At 36.4% G+C, this 25795-nt stretch overlaps 1 protein-coding gene across 1 annotated transcript in view; it reads right to left on the bottom strand.

Moving 5' to 3' along the window:
• The window catches only part of FAF1 (Fas associated factor 1), a 347080-nt gene that overhangs the window by 75170 nt on the left and 246115 nt on the right, over positions 1 to 25795 (bottom strand). Inside the window, exons 14-15 of the mRNA XM_007536689.3 lie at positions 14243 to 14379; positions 9144 to 9232 (exon numbers count right to left, since the gene is read on the bottom strand). Of these exons, the coding sequence (XP_007536751.1) occupies positions 9144 to 9232; positions 14243 to 14379 (226 nt within the window). The remainder of the gene's footprint in view (positions 1 to 9143; positions 9233 to 14242; positions 14380 to 25795) is intronic.

Below are 25795 nucleotides of genomic sequence, written 5' to 3'. Positions count from 1 at the left end.
GTCCTATCCAAAAATGGTGACATCAATAACAACAAGGGTAGCAAAAGGGAATAAATAAATAAATATATTAAAAAGTACTAAACTTCACCCTTTTTTAAAAAATGCAGCTCAAGGCAATGAAACCAGTCTTATACATATACAGTATCAGTGGTAAATGACTTTGTTGAATAACTTCTTTATAATTTTATGTCAGAAAGGAAGAGAGACAGAGACACGGGGAGAGTTGAGAAATCGCAGCACTGATCCAATAGTCATGATGCTCCTACAATGCTAACTGATACTGGGTTCAAATCCAGGCTCTCATGCATAATAAGATTTGAATTTTACTGACAGAGTTCTCTTCCACTCCCTCTCACTCTTTACTTGGTGGTAAACAAATACAAGGCTAAAGCAGAATGTACAACCTCCCAAGCACCTTTTCACAAACATTACCATATACTGCTTAGTGGGAAAGAAAAACTCATAATGGTACTGATTGTTTCCAAAGATAAAGATTGACTTACTGTATTAACAGATATTAACAGTTTCTTTTGAAATTTTTAAAAAGAATTTGCCTCACAATAGTTATTGTTTGTAATACTGGGAAAGTTTCAAGAGATACTCAAGAAGACATTAGAAGTAGGTTTTTTTGTTTTTTTTTTTGTAGAACATTGAGATAGGCACTTCTAGAATAGCAGCACATAAAGAGGAAAATGTAACAATTAGAAATATTAATCTCCAATCTGGCTAACACTCTATAACTAGCCAAAGCTCTACTTTCACTAAAAACAAAAAGTGCACTGGTTGGGTCAACTGCTTGACAATGGGTGTTTTCACTGTAATAAATGCTGACAGACCAAATCAAACAAGAATGCATTACTGAGATATCATCGACTGTGCTCTGTCATTACCAGGCAGCTCCACCCAGTCTAAGCTTGTCAAAAAGTGTTACAGTAATCCATGAAGAAGTCTCCATTTCAGGCAAAGGACGGACAGTGTAAACGGTTGGCTCTGAACAGGTGTGATGAATTGTAATACCAGTGCTGAGTCAATAGTCTCTTTACATTAGTTCTATATAGGACAAATTGTTAACTTCTAGTCTGAACTGTCAAGCATGGGTGAACATATCCATCAGCAAGCACTTTAACAGCAACAAATGTAAATAAACAGGGTGTGGATAATTTTTAAACAGTGAGCATTACTTCATGCATAAATGTAGACAGTTATGACAAACTGTCTTATTCTACTCTAGTGAATCTTATACTTGGGAATCTGGGACTGTATGACCTACTGTTCAGGTCAATCATCTGATTTTTTCTAATCTTGGTGAGAGTGCTGCTTCAGTTTATCCCATGAATCTTTAATGGAAGTGTGACCTCTCTAAAGGCATCATGATTTATGAAAATCACATAAATGTGGATTCTGGTTGTGACCACAGTTTTATGTTCTTGGGCAAGTTATTTGACTCCTATATGTCCTAGTTTCCTCTATAGCAAAATGGTAGTAATAACTATTACATAAGTTTATAATGAAAAAATAGGGTCATTTAGACAAAGTATCTAACACTGTGTTTGGCACCAGAAGACATTCAAATCTGCATGCATCCTTTTTTAGAGCACCTGACATCCTTGCTTCTCCCAGAGGAAAAACTCTGGAACTGAATACAAAATATTGAACTGTTCAGGCTGAGCTCATGAAGGCAGTTTGAATTTTTTTCACTCTCTGTCAGTTTCCAGTAGAGTTTAGCAAGTATTTAATGCAAGATTAATAATTTATCCTATTGTTAATACACAGATCTCTTTCACTCTTTGCACATGAAAGTATAAAACCAAATATACTGTTTCTTTTTTATTATTAAAAACATATGATATAGGGGCTGGGTGGTGGTTTACCCAGTAGAATACTGCCGGGATAGCCTGAGGGTACTTCTTCCTCAGCTAGTGCTCTCTGGGTTGGAGAGAACTCGACTGGAGCCGATCTATCTAGGCTGCTGCGTGGGAGAGGGATCAGGAACTCATGCCGCACTAACTTCGCAGGAGATACACTCTGGAACTCTCGGAGCTGGAAAGCAATTTCCAAGTGTCTTTAATCAGAAGAGCAGCTGTTTTTACACTCTCCAGGTAGGGTGGAAACAGGATGTGATATAGAGATGGTGGAGCGAAAAGTGACTGGTGGAAGATCAGGGTGTGACGAGGAGAGGGGGTGGAGCAGGTGAGAATTCTACCACTAAACCACCAATGCCCTGGAGGGAGTGTGGTGCTTTATGTAAATGTAAAAGTGATTTATGTAAATAGACCAAAGCTTTGAATGGGATTAAATCTATCCATATATAGGCATATGGTTAAGCAGAAGCTAGGGGGAGCTGGCATACTATCCAACAGAATACACCTGCTACTGTACTCAAGGACCAGGGTTCAAGCACTTGGCCCCACCTGCAGAGGGGAAACTTCACAAATGATGAAACAGCTGCAGGTGTCTCTCCCTGTTTTACCCCTTCCCTCTCAATTTTTTTCTATCAAGTTAATATAATTAATTAAAATATATAAATAATGTAAAAGTAATTACTTGGCATTAGGCATTCATAATGCGGTAAAGACCACTGTCACCATCTATATTCATAACTTTTCATGGTTTTAAACAGAAGCTCTATACCCATTAAATAACCCCCACCTCCATACTTCTAGTTCCCAGAAAATGCTAATCTACAGTTTGTTCCATGAGTTACCTATTCAGATGTATCATGTAAATGGAGTCATACAATATATGGTCTTTTGTATTTGACTTATTTCATTTCAAGCTCTTCAAGATTCATCCATCATATTGGCATGTAATAGCATTTCAGTCTTTATTATGACTGAACAATATTCCTTATAAGGATATGTCACATTTTGTTTATCTATTAGTTGATGGACATCTGGATTATTTCCACCTTTTGGGTATTTGGAATGATATTTCAATGAACATTCATACGCAATCTGTTTGTGTTCCTGTTTTCAATTCTTTTGGGCAAATACTTGAGTGGACTGTTGGGTTATATGTGACTCTATGTCAAACATTTAAGGCACGATCACTTTTTTTCCATAGTACCTGCATTATGTTACAATCAAAGCTGCAAATGTAAAGTCTTAATATTGCCACATCCTTTGTAAGTACTTCCTATATTCTCTTTGTCTAAAGTAAACCCACCTATTAGACCTGTGATTTTGATTTATATCTCCCCATTGACTAATGACATTAAGCATCTTTTCCTGTGCTTGCTGTCATCCATATATTTTCAGGGAAATGTTTAAATCCTCAGCCTACATCTCTCTCTCCTTCCTCACTTTTTTCTTTACAATCTTTATTTCTTTTTTACAGGATAAAATAGACAAAAGTTTAACTAGAATCATCAAGAAAGGAAAAGAAAGGGCTTGGGTACACAGAATCAGAAATGCAAGAGATTGATAACACAAAAATTCAAAGGATCAGAAGAGAATATGCACAGTAATAGAACAGAAAACTATAACTTTGAAGAAATGGATATATTCTTAGAAATATATAAACTTCCAAGGTTGAACCAAGAATAAATGGAAAATGTGAAATAGAATGATTACTAGTAAGGATATAGAATGAGTAGTACTAATCTCTCAATATACACGAGACCAGGACCAGATGGCTCCATTGACGAATATAACCAAACATTAAAAGAAGAATTAATAGCAATTCACAAACTCTTGCAAAAAAAAGGAGAAAGTGTCACTTCCAAAAATGGCTTAATGATGCTAAAACAAGAAAAATGAAGGCACATAAGAGAAAACACAAGGTGAAATTTGGACTGGGTGTGGCATATTGCACCAAAGCAAAGACAGTCCTTAAACAAATAAAAATGGATTTACCATATGCTGCAGTAATACAACTCTAAGGCATTATCCAGTGGACACTCAAACACTAATTAAAAGAGATATGTGCAGCCCAATGTTATAGCTGGATTATCCACAATAGTCAAAGAGTGGAAGCAGCCTAAATGCCCATCAGCATATGACTAGCTAAAGAAGTTATGGGATATATAGTCCATAGAATACTACTCTGCAGTTAAAAAAAAAAAAAAGATATTGTGTCCTTTGGAAGAAAATGGATGAAACTACAGATGATTGTGCTTAGCAAAGTTAGTAAAGAAGTAAGAGTCAACTACCAGATGGTTTTACTCATATATGGAATCTCTTGAGATCTGATTCACATGAACTTACCAAAAAACCAAACCAAAACAAAACCCCAACCAACCAAACAACAAACACCAGAAGCAAGAAAACTGTAAGGCTTTGTGAGAACTATGGTGGTATAGCATTTATCTTTGGGAGATGAGAGGGTGGGGATACAGAAATTTGGTTGTGGGTGTGGTGCAGGAAGCTATCAGGGGAGGGGATGGGATACAGAGTTCTGGTGGCGGGAATTGTGTGGAGTTGTACCCCTCTTATCCTATAGTTTTGTCAGTGTTTCCTTTTTATAAATAAATTTTAAAAAATAACTATATATTGTAATATTATAATCTTGTAACATCCTATTAAATAATAAATAAGGAAATAAGCAAGCAAATAAAGAAAAACTGTACTTCTATATCCTGCTTATCACTGTTCTGCAAAGAAACTGTTAAAGAGTTTAAACAGAAAAAAGGAAAAGTAATTGAGTACTGAAAACAGATTAAGCTCAGGATAAAAAAGTTACACATTCTGTGGAGCAAACTACAAAGCCAATAATTTCCTTCAACAACACAAAAATTTTCTGTGAGCTACTAAGCATAACCTTCTTATGCTGTGACAGTACTTATTTAAGTCCCAAATCAGAAACTTTTATGTAAGCTTTGAATGTTCCTTGGATATAATTTGCCCATGACCACCTAACATAGTCTCAGAATTACCAGGTAAATGAGAATGTTGAACTAGTTACTGAAACCTGCTCTGCTCTGATATCTAGTTGTGACAAATTCTGAGCTATTGTTCAGATCATGTTGGAGAGGTGAAGGTAAGCAAAAGTCCTTGCTCCTGTAATATGATGTTCTAAATAGATGATGCTGAATGAATTAAACAATAAACAGATCAAAAATCAAGTATAAACTCTTGATAATTAGAAGTCTGTAGATAAGTATGATGTAAGAATATTATATAAGAGAAACTGAGTCCATCTACATGTTAGAAACTCTCTTGTTTGAAACCAGGTTGTAAGCAAAAAGAGATTCTGAAATATAGTTGCTTTCATAGTGCTCTTTGCTTAGCCCCCCCATCCTTTCTTTGCCAATAGCTCCTATTAGCTCAAATCACCTGTATGTCCCTAGGATCTAGCCCACTGCTATAGGTGTATATGATAGATGTCTAGTGAACATTTAGAAAACCAAACTAATACCATGAATACAAGTTGATGCTAATAAAGTCATATGCAATTTGTTAAAGAAGAGGCTTATATAATACACACTTCTTCCTGGAGATAAAACACGTTAATCTAGTCTGTCTGGGCTAAAGAATGATTTAGACCATGTAAAAATCTGGACTCAGTTTTTCTTAGTAAAAGCTTCATACAGTATAGGTATTTCCATTTGCACTAATATAATAAAATCACCAAAATGATGGATGAAACTTAACTAGTGTTAAAGTTACATAAATTTGAACTTAGGTAACCACCCCCAAACTTCTTTACACGTTTAGCTTTAATTTCATCTTGTGGTAAAAAGTAAATGTTCCTAGCCATGACTACAGAATGAGAGCTCAGACCTACAGCGATATAGAGGTTACACAGGCTCCTGTGCTGAATGTGGGCCCAAGATCAAATTGATGGGGTTTACAGCTAACAATATTTATAATACTTTTACCATATTTGGGAGCTACTCTCATTCCTGATACAGCTTTCTAGTCCTATTACCAACTCTGACACCATCTCCCCAGACAATACAATACCTTTGGTCCACCTGCATGTTAGCTGCCAGGCTCCAGCAAAAACTAGTAAAGTCATGGGCCCCTTGGAATATACCTAAAATAGACCTACTAGCTTTTTCCAAAATGGAGACCCTCAAATCTTCTTCGGTAATATTCTTGCCTTTAAGTTCACGACTTGTCAACAATTTGTTCTTCTTTATATCTTAACTCTCTTTCATCCACCAGGTTTCAGATGCCACTATGATGCCAAACTGACTTCCCTGGGCAGAGAACCCCACCAATGTGTCCTGGAATTCTGCCTCCCCAAAGCCCTGCTCCACTAGGGAAAGAGATACAGGCTTCTGTAATTTCTTCCACACTGAATATTCCTTCTGCACCCCATAATGATCCTGGGTCCTATTCCCAGAGGGATAAAGAATAGGATAGCTTTCACAAGGGTGGGAGGTGGGGCAATGACAGGCAGATGGGATATGAAGTTCTCGTGGTGGGAATTGTGTGGAATTATATCCTTCTTATCCTATGCTCTTGCCAATATCTCCATTTTATAAATTTAAAAAATATGCTAAAAAAAAGTCTTACTTGAAAAAAGTTTTCTAAACCAGAGCACTACTTGGTTCTGCTTTTGGTGATGCTGGGGATTGAACCTGGGACCTCACAAATGTGAATTCCATGTACAGCTGCTAAACTAATTCCCATTATTTGCATTTTCTTAAAAAGGCAAATTCAGAATTATCAGAGGAAGTATTTATTGTCACATACTCAGAGAATAGCAAATCGTTATGATCTATGCACAGATCATAGTCTTTGAACTAAAGAAAATCTCTCAGGAACTCTAACCTAAATGATGAATTCAATGGAACATTCCAAAAACAAAGTGAAATCCTTACCTCTTGAAATTTCAATCAATAGAAAATTCAATTATATAGTCTTGGATTTTTCCTGTAACCCTCATATTAAATTTTATGTTCAGTATTAAAGGAATTAAAGTCAATTTCTCTACCCATGAATTATGAAGAACACAAATTAAGATGAAAGAATGAACTGGGACTATGCATGCAAATATTATGCATTCATATTATTATACAGCATAATCTGTAAATCTCATACTAATGAGACTCAAGATTTAAATGGCTGAAGAATGTGTTTAGTGAATTATTATCAATCAATGCCTCTATTCCAGGATAAATGTAATCTTGAATGGCAACACACCTATTATTACAAATTCCTAACTAAGCACAGTACTTCATTATTTTAAAATGTCACTGTCAATTTTATAGAGTAACAGATAAACACCTTTCTACCACAAACCTATTTACTTCCTTTACAGTAAATGAAACATTGATTACTAAGTTTTACAAACTTAACATTTTATATCAATATAAGAAACCAATGAGCTTTAAAATTCTAGTTGTAGCACTCCAAAACTTCATATTTGTTATTGTGACTACATCAGGCTTTCTAACATTATAACCAAGTATTATTTTAGGCTACATTTCATGTGAATTCTTAGTCTTTATTTCTTCAACCATTTAACAAAATTTATTGACTACCTCCTCTATCCTAGGTATACTGCTTTGGGATAGATTCACAACCATGAATATGATATGACCTTTGCTCTTAAAAAAAGTTACAGACTAAGAGAAGACAGAGACAAATAAATGATGTAAAATATAGTAGTATAGGTGCTATAATATCTTTTCTCCTTTTTCTCTCTATCTCCTATTTGAAAAAGTTGGTCAGGAGTTTTTGAAGCCTTCGCAACAACAAAAGTTAAGTTTTCCATTTGCAACTCTTAAAGGTTATTAAATCAAATATATTTATTACATATACCTAGAAACATCTCATAATTCAGAGATCAAACTCCCCCTTATTATTAAGCATACTTAATTTTTAAAAATAATTAACAAAATATTATATGAATATCTATGACTTAAGCATTTCAAACAAATGCCAATATGTTTCATATTTTATCTTTTTAAAAATGATTTTTAAAATTAGAGCTAGAAAGAAATTGAGAGAGGATGGGGAGGTAGAGAGGGAGAGAGAGACACCTGTAACCCTGCTTCACCACTCATGAAGATTTCCCTCTGCAGGTGAGGAGCGAGGGGTTGGGGGATATGAACCTGGGTCTGTGCACACTGTAACGTGTACACTTAACCAGGTGCACAGCACCGCCTGGTCCCCTTAGGCTCCATGTGTATACTATCATGTACAAGGACCTGGGTTCAAGTCCTTGCTCCTAACCTCGGGGGACGCTTCATGATCAGTGGAGCAAATCTACAGGTGTCTCTTTTTCTCTATCTTTCCCCTTCCCTCTCAACTTGTACCTATGAAAGAAAGAAGGGATGGGAGAGTGGGGAAGGAGACTGCTGGGAGTGGTGATTTATGGTATAGGCACTGAAAACTGACTCAGATACAGCTTTGCAAGAACGTTTGAGATTATAAATGTAAAGTGCTTAGCACAGTGCCTAGCAAATTAAAAATATTCATTGTTTACTGACAGTGTTATTATCAATATAGGTTGTATTATGTTTTATTTGGATTTTCAGGTTCATGTCTTCTACACTATCTGAATATGTTTGAGAAACCAAAAAATGCAGAAAGCTAAAGATCTTTTATTAATTCCATGAGTTCTTAAAATATAAAATGTACTTAGTGCAAAATAATATCAATACTTTATAAAGGAGTATGAGAACTTTAAATGTACCCTATATAGTAGACAGGATTTCCTAGAATGTAAATTCTTTTGTAAATGTGCTTCAATTCATTTCAAAAATGGAAAACACTAAGCAGAACTTTGAGTGGAGTTGGTATATTACACCAAAGTGAAAGACTCTGGAGTCAGGGGAGGGTTCAGGACCTGGAACATGATGGCAGAGGAAAATCCAGTGGGGGCTGGAAGTGTTATGCAGGTATGGAAGTGTTATGCAGGTATAAACTATTGTATTTTATTGTTGACTGTAAACCATTAATCTCCCAATAAAGAAAATTATTTCATTTCAAGCAAACAGACCTCCCTCCATTACCCCAAATCTAGACAAGTATAAATGTCCATAAAGTTATACAAATTGTTGGCCTTAGGGTCATAAAAAGAATGAAGTAAAAGAATGTCATAAACTTTCTTTGGGTAATCTAGAATTGTACTTTTATGATAATATTTTTTGGGGGGTGTACAGTCAATCATGACACAGGCAAGCATCACTATATGACAAATTATCTCATAAAAATCCTATTAAAAGTTTACTTAATCTTTCATCTTACCTCATCCTTTATATCTTCCTGCTGTTGGGCTGTGAAGATTTCCATTGCAGCCATGAGTCTCATCATTAACTCATCCACTGTTGTGTTACCTAGCAAAACAGAGATTGTCAAACTTCACATTATTAAAGTTATTAAAAGATGAAAAGTCACTGCAGAATTAATCAGCAAAGAATAATTATAATGCAAGAAAAATTACTGACTAGTTATTGACTATTTAGTTAAAATACTATCAGTTAGAAAGTGCCATAGGTTTAAAAAAAAAGGGGGGGTAGGGGGAAAGCAGTATACTGGTGGTTGAAATTCATGAATATTTAAATCTGAACATTATAAATTACAGAATACATAAACCACAAAGATAAAAAGCTATTTCACCAAAGCACTGTAGGCATCTCTATCAGTGATTGTTGAGTTTCCCTCTCTGCAGGTGGGGATTGGGTGCTTTGGCATGGGTCCTTGTACATGGTAATGTGTGCCACCAGAGTCCCCTGACCACAATTTGTCTGTATGTTGAAATTTCACCATATAAAAGCCTTAAATGTCTATAATTTCTCTTAATCATACTTCAATAAACTTGAAAAAAAACCAAATATGAGCTCTTCAAAAATCAAAATATTTTAAAGCATTCTTTAAATATGTGTCTAACTTTTACTTTTTTAATCTGCTAATTTTGAAATCTAGAAGTAGTTTTGTGTTCTACTTTTGATCAGCACAGGAGTTTTGACCTGCTCCATTTCTGACCTAGGCCGGTTCACCCCTCCTTAGGCAACCTGGTGGTCCCCCGCTCCCGGGAGGTCACCATATTGATGCCGAACTTAGTGTGGACACCTGATCGGCATAGTGCACTGCACACCAGAACTCCTGTGCTCAAGTGATCCTCCAGCCTCAGCCTCCCAAGTAGCTGGGACTACAGGCGGGTGCCACCACGCCTGGCGTGTTCTACTTTTGAAAATAAAAGTTATTTAAGCTGAAAAAAAAAACTTAATTCAAGTTATGAAAATATGTAACACAGGTGGAGGGTACATAGCATAATGGGTTATGCAAAGAGACTCTCATGCCTGAGGGTGGCTCCAAAGTCCCAGGTTCAATCCCCTGCACCACCATAAGTTAGTCAGAGCTGAGCAGTGTTCTGGCTAAAAAAAAAAACACTAGCATTAACTGTCATTTGTTTACATACTAGTGATTAAGCTAAACACTTAACATATATTATCTTTTAATCTGTACAGAAATTATATCAAAGATCTTGTTATAAATTTTATTTTACTAATTTTTAATTATACACTATTGATTTAATAATGAGTCTCAAGATTATTTTGATTTTAAAGAGAAGGATAATTAAGTTTAGCTCAATGAGTCTCTCCAAGTAGAGTGAAGTTGTTGCTAAGTAGTGGAAGCAATATTTGAAACTATGAGTCTGACTCAAAAACCTGTCTTCATTGCCACTTCAACTGAAGGTTTACTTGGCACTGTTCACTTCCACTAAAACTTCTTTGAAATTACAAATATTTGCTTTGGATGGATCTATAAGCAAGAAATTGATGATGATACATAAAGATACTGGAATTCTGTTTTCTTTCTTTTTCTTATTAGTAATAATAATAGTATTTATTACCAGAACACAGTAATAGGCTCTGGTTTATGGTGGTGCTGGGGAATGAACCTGGCTCGCTGGAGCCACAAGCATGAATGTCTGTTGTACTACAGATGCTATCTGCTTGACCCATATTAACATTATTATTAATTTGTGCTGCTGGAGATCTAAGTTTCATATATGCAAAAGTATGGAATTTATTGCTTTGCTAAATCCCTGGCTCATCTTCTTTTCTTTTAAACATATAGCTGAAGGAATGACTCTTTCTCCAAAGCCAGATAAGGGGTTTTCTTGCCCTACTAGTGAAATGGCCACCAAAGGATAGTAAATAGCAAACAAATTCCCCCCCCCCCTCCCGTAGGACTTAAACTAACAGGATCTTTTGACAATCCTTTTCCCACTTTTCTTTATGACCATTTGCAGTTGAAGACTTGGAAGCATATCTGGTTCCTAGTAGAGAAACGACCTAATTTGACCATATCAATATTACTTTCTCAACAAATGAAGTAGAAAATACATGATAGGGGGTCAGGCGGTGGCGCAGTGGGTTAAGCGCATGTGGCGCAAAGCGCAGGGACCAGCGTAAGGATCCCGGTTCGAGCCCCCGGCTCCCCACCTGCAGGGGAGTCGCTTCACAGGCGGTGAAGCAGGTCTGCAGGTCTCTATCTTTCTCTCCCCTTCTCTGTCTTCCCCTCCTCTCTCCATTTCTCTCTGTCCTATCCAACAACGAATTGCGTCAACAAGGGCAATAATAATAACCACAACGAAGCTACAACAAGGGCAACAAAAGGGGGGAAAAATGGCCTCCAGGAGCGGTGGATTCATGGTGCAGGCACCGAGCCCAGCAATAACCCTGGAGGAGGGAAAAAAAAAAAAAAAAAAGAAAATACATGATAACCTGGAGTTATATCATGGTATTGAGAATGCCGAAAACTGAACTGGCTTTGTAGTCACAGTTCTAAATCTAGCTTTATGCTATTTAAAAGACATATGATCCTTGTACCTTGAAATTGCCTAGCACATGACAGAGATTAGATGTTAATTTTGTAACTGAATAAATAAATGAATATAGTTCTCTAAGAATCAACATTTTTAAATTTTCAGTATCAAGGTAATGTTAAATGCCTGGCACAAAATGCACACACAGTGACTGCCAGTTATTAATAGGTAAGCCAAGTAGAAAACATTTAGAAGCACCATCAATGTAGATTTGTTATGGACTAAATCTCTACTGCTTATTGATTTATCTACTGGTGACCAACACTCAGAAATATGAAAGGTGCTGGAATCACCACTTGGAAAACACTATAGCTGTACAGGCAACCACCTTTGACTATTTCCAGGCTTAAGCCACTGTTTGTCGACTATGCTTACGCCATAAATATAAGAAATCACTGGAAACTAAACTTTAAACCAAAGTCCTCAATAATTTAAGATGGAGAGAAGGTGCCAGTGAATGCAGGTCTGGGCAAACTTACCCTTTAGAATCTAATGCAGTGGCCTTCAAGCTATTCAGAGGTACAAATAATTATTGTTGATGTTTTTAAGTATCAACATTTACTGTGCTAGAAACTGAGGTGAAATATTCAAAAATATGTACCAACTCATTAAATTGTAATAATAACAGTCTATGACCCATTAAATCACTGGCTTATACATTCCTTCTAGCAATACAACTAATTTATGAGAGCCAAGAGTTATATTTGTTAACATCATGGTCAATTTAAGAGCTCACATTTTATTACTGGTAACAAAAGCTATCAGTTCTTCAGATAGGGTGAAACAAGTAAAAAATCTTCATCTATGTCTGCAGGTCTAGAGTGTCTAACAGTAAGAATGAAGGGGGAGGAGACCAAAGCTCTGTAGTGGAGGTAAAGGGCACTTTAGTAGTGGGAAAGGTGGGATAACACAATATTTTGGGGTGATGTGAAATTGTACTCTGGAGACAACAAAAGTCTTAGAAATAACATCTCCTCAATGGGGCCCAGTGGTGGCATACCCACTTAAGTACATATAACAGAACTAACATTTTCTCAATAAAAATTTAAATAAATTTCATCACATAAAAAACTAAAGGAACAGAAAGTGTTGTTAAAAACAGTAACTGTCAATTCTGTCTCTTGATGTGACAGACTTGCTTTGTAATTTCTGGAGAAGATATCAGTGAAACACCCAGGATAACCTGGGTGCAGTTTATAAGTGATTCCTAAATAAAATTAATATTCTAGAAAACAAAAAGTTTGGCTCAAGCAGCAACAACAGAAATGGTCAACTTTAGGACTACTGTATTTTTTTAATGCAGTAGAAGAATCATATGCTTATCTCTCACAGTTAATAATATTAATTAATTAGTATAAATTAAAATCCATGCAGGAGGTGTACACATATACATGAAGAATATAACTGGCAGCAGAGTTTATCTTGGTCTTGATTTTCCTAGAGTGCCAGCAATTTTACACATCATTGATTTAATGTCATTAGTACAAACGTTAACACAGAAAAAGGGGCCTTATTTCTATTTTGAAAATAATTTTGACCTTATAAATCCTCTAAGAGAGTCTAGAAATCTCCAAGACCCATGAACTACACTTTGAGAACAACTCACTATTGGAATATTGCCTGCACAAGGAAAAATAGCAATTAAATATATTATCTTTACTGTCATTTATCATATGCAATTAGTTTCCCTAGCAGGCCTTCTTTAACACTGCTTGTGAAACTGGATGCTTCAGTTATAGAAAGAACATAGAATAACCAGAGATTGTATAGTTACTAAAACTTACAAGCTCCATTCACCACATTATCTAGTATAGAACTTGATAAGGAGGAGCAGGAATTAAGCATCGCAGACACAAATTTTAGTTTTGGGCACTTGAAACATCATTATCCCTGTGGCAAACAGAATATGTATAGATTTCAATTTAAGGCTTGCCATGAGTAAAGTAATATTTAATAATAATCCATGGGGTACATTAGCAAGAATAAAAGAAAAATCACTTTTTTGAGGTAAGTAACATACACTGTAATTACATTCACAAGTATCCTAAAAACTTCTCAAGGTTGCATCCTAGACATGGATTCACACAAACAGGGCAAACAACTGTTACTGTGAGCAGTTCAGTTTCCAATATTCACATACTGAATTTCCTATTAACTGAAGACATATATTTCTTTCAACTAGTTTATATTAGAGCAAGAAAACAACACACATATATGAAATATAATTATTTGACAACTGACTTTAACCTAATTGTTACATTAGAAAATTTAGCAGTTCTGTATATTTATCCCACATTAGCCTATCTCCCAAAAACTGTGCAATTTTATTAAGATGCTTATGCAGGAATCTCATTTTTCATAGCGCTTATACTTTTAGAAGTACATATATATGTTTAACATTTTAAAATGTAAGCTATTTAGAATCCAGAGAAATACTGTATTCTTTCATGGAAAAATTACAAGGTTATCACATACAGAAGACACTCTATTCCCATTGAGAAAGGTACTTTACCTTGTATCACATTTAGCACTTCATTGGTTGATCTCTTTCCCATAATAATCAGAAAAAGTGGAAACTGGTCGGTTTTTTGAGTACGAATGGTTTGTGCTACAACACTGCCAAAGTGTCTATTGCACATTGTCAGAAATCTAAAATGAGACAAAACTGAAAGTCAGTTTCATTTCAGAATTTAATACGTTTTCTAGTACTCTACCAAAAAAGTCATGGCTTTATTAGTTAAGATGAAATTACACAGTTTTGTACCAGGACCTGAAAACTCCTTGGTCCCTCATCAGAGTCCTGTACTTTGGTATAATGCACTGAACTCATTTACTATAAATCATTAATTCCCCAAGAAAAATAAAGAGTCTTTCCTATATCCATAGGTAAAATCTTGCCAAACTAAGTTTTAGAGCACATAATAAATGAGTCAGAGTGAATATCATTTGGGAAAATGAGAAGCACACCCTAAATGCTTTCTGGGACTAGTAAATTAGGATACTTGGTCTTAAACACTGGAAGCTGCACTATTATAAACTATGAGAAAAACAAAATGAATTTCAAGAGGAAAGATTTTCTGAAATGGGACAAATAGTATAGCATGGTACAAGATAAAATTGACTAGAATCATACTTAGTATAATCAGGATTTAGCAATATTTTTACAAATCTAAAGAATCAAAAATTTTACTTTAGAATTGTTTTCCAGTAGTAGATCCCCTCAGTTCATACTTCATATAGGGTAAAAATAATAATTCTAAGCTTTTGACCAAAAAAGCTCAAAGATATTAGCATACTGAAGTCTAGCATTAGTATTCTTAACACGATCTGGAATAAATGAAAAAACTGATAAAGCTTTTCTCTTCTATTAGAGGACTGTTTGAAATTAGCATTTCTTTCAAGAGAAAAGGGTAGCTTATGATATGTTTTCAGATCTGATGGTAAAAAGTAAATGTCATAATAATAATGAATTATGAAAGACCAAATGCAAATATAGAATGCTTTAATAAGATCCAATTTAATAAAGTCTGTAAAAATAATGGACTTTTAATAACATAGGTCACAAAAGGCAAAACAGTGGAAATTCTGGGGACTAGCCACTGGTACTGGCTTATTAATTCTTAATTATGTTCATGAAAGGCAACTTAAATCGTGTGCCTTATGATAATATTTTAGGTAACAACTCCTCTGAAATGTATGTTTTAGCTGATGAGCAAAGTCCTGTCGTCACATGCATTAGAAGGTAAATCTATTTGAAAAGACAAACGGCATTAAAATGTCATGTGCTCATATTCATTTGATATCCAAATTCAAAACAGAATCAAACCTCTTAATTTTTAAAGCCACTATATTTCTTGTCTATAGAAAGTCACCCCAGAAATTTAGGCCAAATCCTCCATAAAATCTGTGCTGTGACTACAGAAAGTAGACCGTGTTAAGGGCCACAATAACTGTCAGCAAGAGTGTCAAGACAAGTTAGCACCACTGTAGTAAGTTCATTGGGTGGCAGGTTCACATACACATCTAGAGCAGCAATAACCAGACCTTATGGCAATTTGAAATGACAAGGACTTAAGAAACCTATTGTTTGCCATGAAATAAATATCAGTGCCCCCATGAAAATTCAGATCTTCACATTCCACAACTATTATGGGATAAAAGGTGCTCAAGCAGCCTAAGCCTCCATACTAAATTTCACACCCATATAGCTTCAATTTATGAATGGAAATATATAGATCAGAACTAGAAAGTTAGGATCTCATTTTTCTTTCTGCGTCTTACTAAAACATTTGAAGTCAACACTAACTCTGATCTGATCACTGGCAATTGGACTGCAACTTTCTACAAAAAAAAAAGTAAATCCTTATTTCTTATACACCGAATGAATCAAGTGAATTTAAGTGAATACCAAATAGTAGATGAGCATCACAGCACTATCCTCTCAAGTGATATTAAATACTAGTTGAACAGGATGCCAACCCTCTACAAAACAAGAGAAGGCCTGGATGAAGGTAACTGGATGGAGGCAAGTTGGCATAAAGGAAAGAAGACAGGCAATCTGACTTAGTGGTTTGAAGGTTCAATTACAAGATAGTTTTCCAGAAAACTAAGTGTGCCACAAATTGTTTTGTGAAAATGAACAAGTAGGGAAAATATCTATGAACATGTAGTTATCTTACCAGGTTTAAATTAGTAAATAACACAAATCTTAGACCTACACATAACATATTCAAGAAAGGTAAACTCTTTAAAGACATATTAGTTGGGGGCTGGGAAGTAGCGTAGTGGGTTAAGCACACATAGCATGAAGCGGAAGGACCAACTCAAGGAACCTGGTTTGAGCCTCTGGCTCACCACCTGCACTGGGGTTGCTTCAGAGGCAACGATGCAGTGATGGGGGTCTGAAGGTGTCTTTCTCTCCTCCTCCTCTTTTGATTTCTCTCTGTCCTATCCAATAAAAACAAGGGCAACATAAAAAAAGGGGGGGAGGGAATATCTTCCAGGAGCAGTGAATACATAGTGCAGATACTGAGCCCAAACAATAACCCTGGTAGCAAAAAAAAAAAAAAAAAGACATATTTCTTTAAAAAAGACAAACAAAAAAAGCCACAAAAAACAGTGACCTAGAAGGTGGCAGTAGAAAAAAACCTTGAATTACTAAACATGCATTCCTAAATTCAATCTCTGGCATCATATGACCAAAGTGATGTTCTGATTTATCCCCTTCCCCCTCCTATTCCTCTCTCATAAACAAATCTTAAAGAACAAAACAGGGCAATCAGTTTTCTTCCAAGTATTGGCTAAGTTTTTGGAAATAGTTGAGAAACATACAGGGATCACACAGCTAGCTGATACCTTTTAGTGGCCTTTGCTAACAGTTTATTCTAATCAAGAGACGTTTTGTTGAAATTTTAATTGATCTGATTATTTTTCTGAAGATCTGAATCATGTTTACTTTGAGATTTTCAAATTTCAAAAAAAAAAATTCGAGAGGCTGTAGGGGCCAATGGGCTACCCAAGTAATAACATTTCTACACCTGAGCTCCTCCCACTACGATTTATAAGAACAGCACAATAGAGATAGGCATGCCTTCTCATAGTTGGAAGCTACATTTACTTCTTTTGAAAATTCACAGCACAAATTAACTACTTATAGAGAAAAATCTAGTTCAAAACATTCAAGCAAAAAGAGACACTGAAAACAAATGCTGTTTTAAAGAAAAGTAATATATCGCACTCATAATGTGAAACCCCCCACTCCCACAAGACAAAGGTATGCTAGTGCAGGTAGTGGAAACACCAAAGATGTCAACCTAAAGGCAAATGGTGTACATAAGAATTAGGTATCATGAAGGAATAGATAATACCTGTATCAATTGAAATCTCTACAAATCTCCCAATCAAAAGGCAAGTAGTGAAAAATGCTATGTGGTGTCGGGCTAGCTTCACAGGCGGGAGAGAGAGACGATCAGGGACTCATGGCTGAGTGGTATGCAGTTCAGTCTTTATTCATGTGGAACGCAGTGCAATCTAAACTATCTCTAATCACAATCTTGTCCTTATATATCCTGAGGCGGAAGAGTCAGGTCCGAAGAGGATGTACATAGGATAGGGTGTGGGGAGAAGGAAAAAGCGTGCAAAACATTGAGGATTAAACCAATGCCCTGGAGGCAGGGCAGTGCTTAGTTAACAGTGGTTATGCAAATAGAATACAGTGTCAAGCAGGGGGGATTAAACCAATGAAACAGAAGGGGTCTTAGAAGCAGAATTTAGAAGCAGACCAACAATGTGGTAAGAAGTAGCAGTTTTTTTTTTAAATGTAATCAGCAAAGATTTACACAAATCAAACAATTCACTCATCAAAGAACTATTGTGGGGTAGGAAACAAGTTGCCAAATCAACCCCAAAGTCATGACAAATGTAAAATATGAAAAGACAAAGAACAAATGACTTCATTAAAGGCATGAGAGTAAAGAAGTAGGAAGAAAAATGAAAAGAAGGAAAAGTTGAAAAACTAAATGAAAGGAAATGGTTAATCACAAATTAAACAACTTATTGGCTAGAGGAGGGGTGGGTGGGTGCATGTGTAGTAATAGAGAGGGACTAAGGAAAGAAAACTTTCCATTTTTGACCCTGCTTCAGAAATAAAACTGAATTAGGATTCCATAGTCACCAGTTCTTAGTACTAGAATTTTTACACTGTTAAGAAAGAGTGGTTTTAATCTAAAGTTTAACATAAAAAGTAAAAGAACATTAAGCGCATATGGCACAAAGCGCAAGGACTGGGGTGAGGATCCCGGTTCAAGCCCCCGGCTCCCCACCTTCAGGGGAGTAACTTCACAAGCGGTGAAGTAGGTCTGCAGGTGTCTATCTTTCTCTCTTCCTCTCTCCATTTCTCTCTGTCCTATCCAACAATGATGACATCACCACCACCAACAATAATAATAACTATAACAATAAAACAAGGGCAACAAAAGGGAATAAATAAATATTTTTTTAAAAAACGATCAGTGATGTCTAGCATATCTTAATGACTCAAAAGTAAAAATGTTCAGTTGCTGGACATTTTCTATCTTACTAATAATAAACTAGTAAGATAAATAAGTCAGATATAGGACTATAATAAATCAGATATGGGAAAAAGCAGTATCATTGTAATTTAAACCAGGGTATAGTTTATTTCACTTTAGCCAACGTCATAGTTATACAAGTCACTGAATTTTACCAAGCTGTATTCTAATGCAAAAAAAATGCTAAAAGAAATGGCAATTTCTGGGGAGGCAAAGAAATTCCATACACACTGTCTAACTTACAGTATATAATGTGATATTAAGTTATCAAAATCAAAGGTTACAAAACCACTAACCATGTATGTGAGGTTTCTTTTTTGTGTGTGGATAATTTTATGGGGCTTAATGGTTTATAGTATAGCTACTGACTGACACATGGGTACAATTTTTCATCTGACTGTGAGATGTCTGTTAATCACTCTTACCCATTCCCCAATTTCATCATCAAGTATCTCAACCCAATACTCTCTCCAGGCTTCCCTTCTCACTGTACTTTTATTAATGACTTAACAGTGTTTTTTAAGATTTTAGGGATATAATTTCAAACACACATATGGTATGAGTCTCCATAGCTTCCACCAAAGTTCTGTGCACTGGCCTTATAACTTACACCAGAGCTCTCACCAAGTCCAAGAGATGACTTTTTGAAAGCTGGTTTGTTTTAGTCATCTATATTTTGCATGTGAGCAAATAAGAGACAATCTAGTCATTGTCTTTCATCTCTGATTGAACTTAGCATAATCACCACCAGCTCCATCCATTTAATTCCAAATTAAATTTGATCAGTCTTGATTGAAGAGTGGAGTTCTGCTGAGTGTACGCCTCATAAATTCATTGTTCACTCATGTATCATTGGGCATTTATGATGCTTCCATATTTTAGCTACTGTAAATGCTGGTTATAAAGTTTTCTTTTACTATTTAAATATGTTTTAAAAATTAATGAGAGAAAGAAGCAGAGCATCTCATACTTGTGAGTTTAATGCTTTATCAACGTTGCCATATCCTAGGTTACTATCAATACTTTTTTTTAGAAGCCAATGTTGTTTAAGTAAGTTCTTCCTTTAAAAACAAATCAAACTAGCAGCTTTTGCTATAGTAATATGCCTAATAACTTAAACATATTAATAAAGTGTTCAAGTGCTGCTCTAACTCATTTCCATGCATTGGTAGAACAGATTGTACAATAAAGGAGACCTTAAGAGGGTCAGGCGGTGGCACAGCGAGTTATGCGCACATGGTGTGACACACAGGACCAGCATAGGGATTCTGATTTGAGCCCCAGCTTCCCAGCTACAGGGGGGTTGCTTCACAAGCAGTGAAGCAGGTCTGCAGGTGTCTATCTTTCTCTCCCCCTCTGTTTCTCCTCCTCTCTCAATTATTCTCTGCCCTATCTAACAACAGTAGTAGCAGCAGCAATGGCAACAATAACAACCAGGGCAACAAAATGGGAAAGATGGCTTCCAAAAACAATGGATTTGTGGTGCAGCCACCGAGCCCCGGCAATAACCCTGGAGGCAAAATAAATAAACAAATAAAGTTTAAAAAGTAGGTCTTAAATTAGATCACCTATGCTAAAAAATATAGGCCATCTGTTTGAGCACACACATTAAAGTGGGCAAAGACCCTGGTTTAAGCCCCCAGTTCCCACCAGCAGGGGGCAAGCTTCATAAGGGGTGAAGCAGTGTTGCAGGCAAACGCTAGAAGAAGCAGTGTTGCAAGTCCTTTTATCACTCTCTCCCACCCCTCTCCCCTTCACTCTATCATCCTTCACTCTGTTTTCTCAATGTCTCTATCCAAAATACATAAATAAGAAATAAAAAAAAACAAAGTAAAGTTTAAAATATATATTGTAAATAATATATTGGGGGCTGGGTGATTAAGAGCACATAGTATGAAGCACAAGGACCCCCACAAGGATCCCAGTTTTTAGCCCCCAGCTTCTTACCTGCAGGGGGTCACTTCACAAGCAATGAAGCAGGTCTGCAGGTGTCTATCTCTCTCCCATTCTATATGCCCTCCCCTCTCTATTTCTCTCTGCACTACCCAATAAAAAAATGGGAAAAATGGCCATCAGGAGCAGTGGATTTGTAATGCAGGCAGTGATTATCCTGGAGGCAAAAAAAAAAAAAGTATTGCATATGAGTTTCACATGAGACAGAAGGCAAGGGACAAATCAGAGCACCAGTCTAGTACATGTGGTAATAGAGATTGAACCAGGAACATAAAGCAAACAAGCCGGATGCTCTTATCAGTTGAATTATTTCCCAGAAACCTGATATTTTTTAACCTGCTATGCATTTTAAATGGCTGCTTAATATGCCATTGAGTAAAAGTACATATTGTCAAATTCATAACTATTCACTCCTAGCTGGATTTTTCTTTCCAGTTTTTAAAAAATATCACTATATTTTTCATGTTTCCTCAGAAGTGCTTTGGCAATTTGTGACCTTTTGCAGTTCCACATAATGTTTTGGACAAGCTGTTCAATTATCTTGAAAAACAACACTGGAATTTTGATAGGCATTGCATTCAAATTGTGGATTGCTTTTGGTAGAATGGCCATTTTTAATAAATTTTATTCTTCCAATCCAGGAACAAGGAATGTTCTTCCATTTCTGTGTGTCCTTCTGTATTTCTTTTAACAATGTCCTATAGTTTTCATTGTAAAGGTTCTTTACTTCCTTCATAAAATTCACCAAATTATTTTATCTTTTTATTAATGTTTTTAAATTTATTTTCCCTTTTGTTGCCCTTGTTGTTTTTATTGTTGTTGTTGTTATTATTGTTGATGTCGTCATCATTAGATAGGACAGAGAGAAATGGGGGGGGGAGACAGAGATGGGGAAAGAAAGACAGACACCTGCAGACCTGCTCCACCATTTGTGAAGCGACTCCCCTGCAGGTGGGGAGCTGGGGGCTCAAACTGGGATCCTTAGGCTGGTTCTTGCACTTCGCGCTGCGTGCACTTAACCCGCTGCGCTACCGCTTGACTCCCAGTATTTTATCTTTTTAAGTTCAACTGTAAATGGGACTAAGAAACAATATGGAGGTATAGCACTGCCCAACTTCAGTTTCTACTACAGTAATCAAAACAGCATGGTACTGGATAAAAATGGACACTTGGATGAATGGAGCAGAATCAAAAGCTCATAAATGAGCACACGCATATACAACCACCTAATACATGACAAAGGGGCCAAAACCACTCAATGGGGTAAAGAAGGTCTCTTCAACAAGATGGTGCTCTGAAAATCAGACAGCCACATGTAGAAAGGTAAAACTAGACCAGCATCTAACATCATATGCCAAGATCTAGATATTAGACCAGAAACTAAAATTTATAGACGGAAATGTGAAACTTTACAGAACATTAACATCAAAAATGTATTTGGAGACTAAACCCCCTGGGGTTGGGAAATGAAAATAAGACTAAATAAATGGGATTATATGTAACTAAAAAGCTTCTACACATCAAAAGAAAACTTTACAAAGATAACCAGGCAACCCAGTAAATGGGAGAAAATATTTGCATATCACACATAGATAAGCAACTGCTATCAACCACCTATACAGAATTCCTATAGCTCTACAAAAGAAGCCAAACTAGCCCAATAAAAAATGAGTCAAAGAACTAAACAGTTGTCTAAACAAGAGATACACATAGCCTACAGACACATGAAAAAATGCTCCACTTCACTTATATTAGAAAAATACAGTGGTCCGGGAGGTGGCGCAGTGGATAAAGCATTGGATTCTCAAGCATGAGGTTCCAAGTTGAATCCCCAGCAGCACATGTACCAGAGTGATGTCTGGTTCTTTCTCTCTCCTATCTTTTTCATAAATAAATAAATTCTTAAAAAAAAAAGAAAGAAAAATACAAATTAGAGTTTGTACTTAGTTCCACTCATATTCTTCTCACATTCAGTTGAACAATGCTAAAAGGGTTTTTGATATTGGGGAAATAACATAATGGTTATTCAGAAATACTTTGGTGCCTTAGCCTACAAGGCCCAGTACCACCTTAAATTAGAACTGAGCTCCCAGTCCTGGAACCTTAGGATAGGGCCCACTTTCCCGCATGCCTCTCCCAATCCATATCAAATAATACTGCAACAGCCGATTGCAACCTAATCAATGCAACAATTGCCACCTCAACATGCTTCAGCTCAGACTGTGTCCAGAGACTTCACGTGTGGAATGACAACCCTTCAGCTTCATTACTCGGGTGAGACCTTTCCTTTCATAGTATTCTCTAATTCCATCCCAGGTGGATCACTTTCTAACAAAGTCCCAAAACCTAGATATAGACCAGGTTCTGTGAGAGAGAGCATATGTTCACACATATTCATAAACTAGTGCAAAATATATACCTGAAAGCAGAAGTACACTAGAGTTTGCAGTGAGTACCCCCCCCCCCCAACACTTCCTCTCCACTATTCCAACCTTTGGGTCCATGATTGCTCAACAATTTGTTTGGCTTTGTATGCTCTCTTTTCAGCCACCAGGTTCCAGATGTCATCAGGATGCCGGCCAGGCTTCCCTGGACTGAAGACCCCACCAATGTGTCCTGGAGCTCTGCTTCCCCAGAGACCCACCCTACTAGGGAAAGAGAGAGGCAGACTGGGAGTATGGATGTCAACGTCCATGTTCAGCGGGGAAGCAATTACAGAAGCCAGACCTTCCACCTTCTGCAACCCACGGCCCTGGGTCCATGCTCCCAGAGGGATAGAGAATAGGAAAGCTATCAGGGGAGGGGATGGGATGTGGAGTTTGGGTGGTGGGAATTGTGTGTAGTTGTACCCCTTCTACCCTATGGTTTTGTTAATTAATCCTTTCTTAAATAAAAAATAAATTAAAAAAAATCAGAACTGAGCACTGCTCTGTATAACGTCAGTAAATAAAACAAAATAAATAAAATAACTTGGGGGCTCTGTGGCCAGTTCAACAAGAATGATCTTTGGCCACTATGTGATCTGAAACCAGTGTGTGCACCCATAATATATGTGGACACATTAAAAAAAACAAAACTATAGTGAGATACCATCCTATACCTAAGCGAATGGCTTATATCAACTAACAAGGAAAAAAACCACATGTATTGGAGAGGTTGTGGAGAAAAGGGAACTCTGCTACACTGCTGGTGGGAATGCAAGCTGTATAGTCAGTAAACAGTAAACCCTAACTATCAATTTGTGTGCGAAGATTAGTAGTCAAGAGTATTAAACAAAACTTCCTAATCTTTCTCCTGTTGTCATCTATAAATCACTCAAGTGAATAAAGGTATAAGAGTTTAATGATAGGGCTGTAGCTAGTATATAGGGACTTACAAACTAATTTTTGAGATAATAACTTCACATAAACAATCAGCTGTCTTTTTTTTTTCTTTAAGACCAATAAGAACACAAACATTTTTAAGTACCTCAAGTAAAGATTATGTAACAGAGTATCTAATCAAATCTCTCTTGTCTAACTTTTTATTTCCAACAAAGTTGTCACTAGCACAAAATGTCTGAACAATGAATCTACCTGGTGGCCATTTTCCCTCCCTCTTTCCTCTCCACCCCTGTTTTTTTAGAAATTGAGAAAGGAGGAGTCAAAAAGGGGAGAGGCAAAGAAAAATACCCACAGATCTGCTTCACTGCTCATGAAGCTAACCTGTCTGTAGGTGGGGAGTGGGAGCTCAAACTCAAGTCCTATGTGCAAGGCAACATGAGTGCTCAACTGGGTATGCCAACAACCAGCCCTTTAAATCTCTTATCAAATACATAATTTTTTTTCTCTAAAACTATAGATTCATAAACTAGGGACTGTATAAAAGTAAATTTACATCAAACCAGACAGTATTTCTTCTGTGTTCTGCCTTTGAACAGTCAACTAATCAATCAGAATTCTATGTTTTGTGGATATCTTCCTGATTGAGGCTTACTGTTCCTCAGAGCAGTTCACCATTAGCAGTGCATCACTATGTCCATGCTACTTGTATGCTGAGTTTCTGTCTTTTGTTCTAGTTAGTCTAAGATCCACATCCATTTCTATGTATGCTGTGGCTTTCCTGTTGTTGAGGTGAAGGTAAGGATCAATTGCTAGTCCACTATCTTTGATCCACTCCCATTTCCTCTTCTAAGAAGCTGTAAGATTACCTTATGCTTTGTGAGTGGTGAAGCAGGGCTGCAGGTGTTTCTCTGTCTCTCCCTCTCTATCTCCCCCTTCTCCAATTTTAACTGTCTCTATCCAATAAACCAACAATGATGATAATAATAATAATAAAAAGAATACTACAATCACATTTTCTTCTTAACCTTTAACTATTAGAATTAGAAACGTGAAGTTCTACACAAAACTGAAAACAATCTGGATGTCAGAATATGGCACTTTTACTTTATTTTCATTTGATTTTATATTTTGCTGTATTGTTTTTCTCTTCTGCCTTCCCCATTTCCCACCACCCCTACCAGTCATTCCCCTCCCTTTTTTTATTTTTCTATTTTATTTGTTAGGACAGAGAGAAACTGAGAATGGGGGGGGGGGGAGATGGAGATGGGAGAGAAAAAGACAGACACTTCTAGACTGCTTCAACACCAGCAAAGCATCCCTAGTAAAGGTGGGGAGCTTGGGCTTGAACCTACATAGTACTTGGAACGTAGTACCATGTGTGCTTAACTAGTGCACCACTGCCCAACCCACTTATAGTTCTTCTTAATAATTAATCTATTCTTTTAGTAAATGAATTATAAATGCTAAATAGAAAAATGAAGGTACTTGTATGTATGTGTATTTCAAATTCAAGCCAGCATATCATACAATGAATGTTAAATGGATACTATAAGATAAATAAATGGGAAGGTAAAAAATGAGACAACAAAGTACTACAATGATAACAGAAATGGCTTACTAATATCTGAGGAATTTATATCCCTAGAGATAGTAAAAAAAACTTGTTTCAAGAGGTGTAGAAGAGTAAATTTGACATCAGTCTCAAACAAGATCTGGAAA

The sequence above is a fragment of the Erinaceus europaeus genome, chromosome 13 (genome assembly GCF_950295315.1).
Source record: "Erinaceus europaeus chromosome 13, mEriEur2.1, whole genome shotgun sequence".
NCBI classification, from domain to species: domain Eukaryota; kingdom Metazoa; phylum Chordata; class Mammalia; order Eulipotyphla; family Erinaceidae; genus Erinaceus; species Erinaceus europaeus.
The sequence above is the reverse complement of the archived record's forward strand: the minus strand, read 5'-3'. Positions and strand labels throughout refer to the sequence as shown.